General features: G+C 63.4%; 1 protein-coding gene across 1 annotated transcript; it reads left to right on the forward strand.

Annotated features, from left to right (window-relative positions):
* Positions 1–208: 208 nt before the first annotated feature.
* On the forward strand, positions 209–3,741 carry Sowahb (sosondowah ankyrin repeat domain family member B). The gene has a single exon (XM_048364845.1). It carries the CDS (start codon positions 212–214, stop codon positions 2,432–2,434), a length of 2,223 nt encoding a protein of 740 aa, XP_048220802.1. The 5' UTR covers positions 209–211; the 3' UTR covers positions 2,435–3,741.
* The last annotated feature ends 332 nt before the right edge of the window (positions 3,742–4,073 follow it).

Here is a 4,073-nt window from a genome sequence, read left to right on the forward strand (position 1 = left end):
GCCGCCGACTCCCGCCGGTCCCGGGGACTTTGGCCGGCGCCGCGCCCGCGCCGCCCCCTGGGGACCCGCGGCCCTCGCGGCGCCCGGGCGGCCGGTGGATGGCGAGGCGCGCGAGGCGCGGCGCCGCCCGGGGTGCAGGTGAGGCCCGCGCGACCCCGGCTCCGGCGGGCGGCGGAGGGCGCCCGGGGCCGCCGGCGCGGGCCGGGCGGCGATGGCGCGGGAGCTGAGCCAGGAGGCCCTGCTGGACTTCCTGTGCCGGGCCGGCGGGCGGGTGACCAACGCCGCCTTGCTGAGCCACTTCAGGAGCTTCCTCCGGGACCCCGGCGCCGAGCCCGCCCAGCACCAGCGCCGCCGCGAGCTCTTCAAGGGCTTCGTGAACTCGGTCGCCGCGGTGCGCCCGGGCCCCGACGGCACCAAGTACGTGGTGCTCAAGAGGAGGTACCGGGACCTGCTGGGGGAGGAGGGGCCGCCGCCCGCCGCCGGCCCCGGCCCCGGCCCCGCGGGGGGAGCGGCGCCCCGCACCCCGCCCGGCGCGCCCCGCACCCCGCCGCAGTCCCGCCGGCGGCGCCGCGAGCGGCCGCGGGGGGAGCAGCCGGCAGGGGCCGCCGCCCCGGCTCCGGACGCGGGCGGCCCCGGTGCCCCCGCCGGCGGGGCCCGCGAGGCGCCCCGGGCCGAGCGCCGGCGGCCGGGCAGCCCCGGGGCCCGGGCGACCGCGGCCCCGGCGGACGGCAGGTGCGCGGCGGCCGAGACGCGGGGCCGCTGCTGCTGGGAGTGCGGGCAGCGCGGCCCGGGCCCGCTCCCGGGAGAGCCGCCGGCCCGCGCGCTCCCGGACTCGGCCCGGCGCGGGGCGGCGCCTGCGGGGCCGCCGCGGGAAGACGCGCCCGCCGAGCGCGCGCCGGGACCCGACGCTCCCCGCGCCCCTCCGAGCCCGACCCCGCCACCCGGAGACCCGCCGCGGCCCCCGGGCTCCCCGCGCCGCCGGACCCAGCAGCTGCGGCAGCTTCGCACCCAGGAGTGGGTGGCCCGACATCCGCCGGCGCCCGCGGCCCGGGACCGGGGGCCCGCGCGGGCCTGGACGGTGCTGCCGGACGACTTCCTCGGGCTGACCCGGGAGCCGGCCCCCGGGGTCCCGGAGAGCCGCGCGGAGCGGCCCGGGCCCCCCGGCCCCGCGGCCCCCGAGGCGGCGGCCCCCGAGGCGGCGGCGTGGCGCGCTCCCCGCCCTCCGCGCGTCTTTCGCAGCCTTCGTTGCCAGCTGTCCCTCCAGGACCTCGGGGACTTCGTGGACCAGGAGAGCCACGGCAGCGAGGAGAGCAGCAGCGGGCCCCGGGAGTCCCCCGGGGGCTCCGAGGAGGGGCTGCCCGCCCCCCGGGGCGCCCCGGGGCGGGGAGGGCCGGGGGACCCCGCGGCAGGACCCCCTGCGTCCCCGGAGGGCGGCCGCGCCGGCCAGGGTCCTCGCGCCCCCGCGCCCGGCGAGGGCGGCCCGGCTTCCCGGCGGGGCCCGGGAGGGGCGGCCGGCGGCCCGCCGGAGCCCGCGGAGCCAGCTCCCCGGCCGCGGAGGTCCCTCCGCAGGAGCTCCGGGGCCGGCCGGGCCGGGCCGTCCTCCTCCGAGGAGGAGCACCTGGAGGATGCCTTGCGGAAAAGGAACCGGCGCCCCCCCAGGCCCAGGAAGCCCCCCAAGGCCGGCCCGGCGCCGAGCCCCCGGGTGGACGCCGCTTTGACACCCAGCGAGAGGGACGTCCGGGCGGCCGGGACCGAGGGCGGCCCCGGCAGGGAGGGGCTCACGGCCTTGGTCCCCCGAAGATCCGAGCCCAAGTCATCCCTGGTGCCCCTCGACGCCAGGGAGCATGCGTGGATCGTGACGCTTGCCCGGGGCGCCTGGGCGCAGGTGCTGACTTTGTTCCGGGAGGACCCGCAGCTGGTTTTGCACAGAGATTTCTTGACCGGGTACACCGCCTTGCACTGGACAGCCAAGCACGGCCACCTCGGGGCCCTGCAGGCCTTGGCGTCCGGAGCGCGGAGGGCCGGGATCGCGCTGGACGTGAACGTGCGGTCCGGCTGTGGGTACACCCCGCTCCATCTCGCAGCCATGCATGGCCACCAGGGAGTCATCAAGCTGCTGGTGCAGAGGCTGGCTTCCCGGGTGAACATCCGGGACAGCAGTGGGAAGAAGCCATGGCAGTATCTCAGCAGTAATACCTCTGGGGAGGTATGGCAGCTCCTAGGGGCTCCGAGGGGCAAGCCCATTTTTCCTGTATACCCCCTGGTCCGAAGCTCTTCCCCCCCTAGGAAGGCCAAGAGCCGGGATATATCTAGAAATATTACCCGAAAAACTTCCCTGGCTGCTCTACTCAAAAATCAGCACAGTAAGTGGAAATTGGCCAACCAGTATGAGAAGTTCCATGCTCCCCAAGAAAGAGAAGAGTACAGTGACTGAGGGAGTTTCCTCTTCCTCACCGAACACCCCTGCCTCCCTCTTCCAATCACCCGGGAGAGAATCTGGGGCTAGAAGGTGCTAGGAGCCGTGGAGAGAGGCCAGGTGAAATAGCCTTCCTGGATTTTACATCAGGACTGTGGACTTGAGGCTCATGGCAGCTTTTAGAAGGTCATGTCCTTGGGCCAGAGAAAACTGAGACAAGGGACAGAACAAGGCATTTCCAACCCAGGAAGGGCTCTTCCCTCTCCAGTAACAGTGAAGGTCTGGCCAAAGGCAAGCCCCCTGCTTTTCTAAATCAGCAATTCCAGGCCTTTGCTAGAGAGAGAACAGATGTCCAACCAAAAGAAGCAATGCGAGAGATTTACAAAGCTCAGACAAGCTCCTCTCTGGCCCAAAACTCTGGCTTCTCTCCATTTGCAGAATAAATCTTGGCTGGAAGTGGAAGGCACCAGGTTTGAAGTCAGATGGTGTGCTTTCTTTCTCTTTATATGCCTTTCTGGCATTCACTAAAATAGAACATTATTGGAGAGCTGAATTTAAAGAGATTCCTTAAGCCTCATGTCCAAATCTCCTTCTGAATGCCACCTGCGGTGGCTAGTGGGTGACCTCATTAGTGCCTCCTGTAGGTGTCATATGAGCAGAAAAGCAGTTGGGTAAGATCCAGTTAACCTCAACTCCACTCCCAGAGAAATGATTGGCATTTAGGCCCTACATTTTATTATCAACCTAAAAGGAACTTTCCAAGTGTAAAACAGCATGGCTCATTTGCATGGTAACTGAAACCATCTTTCGGGGAAACTCCCTGAGGAACAAACAGAATTCTCACTAGTAGTTTTCAATAAGTTTGAATGGCCAACCTTGGTACTCAAAAAAAATAAAGAATTTCACTCTGGGGATGGAGTAGGATTAAGAGGAGAATGTCTCCCCATCAGAACTTTTCTCAGCTGCTAAGTATAGTTTTATTTGCACTAAACTTCTTGCCAATTAAGATTAAAAATTAGCCTGTAAGTACTGTATGTCTAACAGGAAGTGTTCCTTTTAATTGCTTGGGAAATGACAGGTCATTCTGAATGCCTGAAATGAGAGTGACCAGTGCACAAACCACAGTAAATCACCAGGACTTCTGAATGTAAATCAAAGAGGGCTGGAAAATTAAGTGTTCAAGTTGAAATTGTTCATATATATTTGTGTGCATATGTATGTCTTTATGTGTAGTGGCAATGATGCTATATTCTTAAGGTATTTTGTGTATGTGTTCCTTCTGGTTATTTTCCTCCATTAAAATATCAGATCTTTGTTATATTTTATTTATGCTGATGAGTGTTGCTGTTCTTTGCAAACTTGTGTCTCAATGTCAAATATTTTGTAACTTTGTATTTTGACTTTAGAATTTTGCTGAAATGAATCTCTGTTTCTCTCTCGCTCGCTCTCTTTCTTTCTCCCCTCTCTCCCCCCTCTCCCTCTCTAGGAATTTCAACACAGGGTCTTGTTAGACAAATGCTCTACCACTGGGCTACACCTTTCTCCCCATCTCTTTAAAAACAACAGGGTTGGGAGAGCTGGAGGAGAATGATCAATCAAGATGCATTGTACTTACAAGCTGATTAGTTAATGGTAACCCCTTGGTACAACTACTCAA

The sequence above is a fragment of the Perognathus longimembris genome, chromosome 16, assembly GCF_023159225.1.
Source record: "Perognathus longimembris pacificus isolate PPM17 chromosome 16, ASM2315922v1, whole genome shotgun sequence".
Classification (NCBI taxonomy): domain Eukaryota; kingdom Metazoa; phylum Chordata; class Mammalia; order Rodentia; family Heteromyidae; genus Perognathus; species Perognathus longimembris.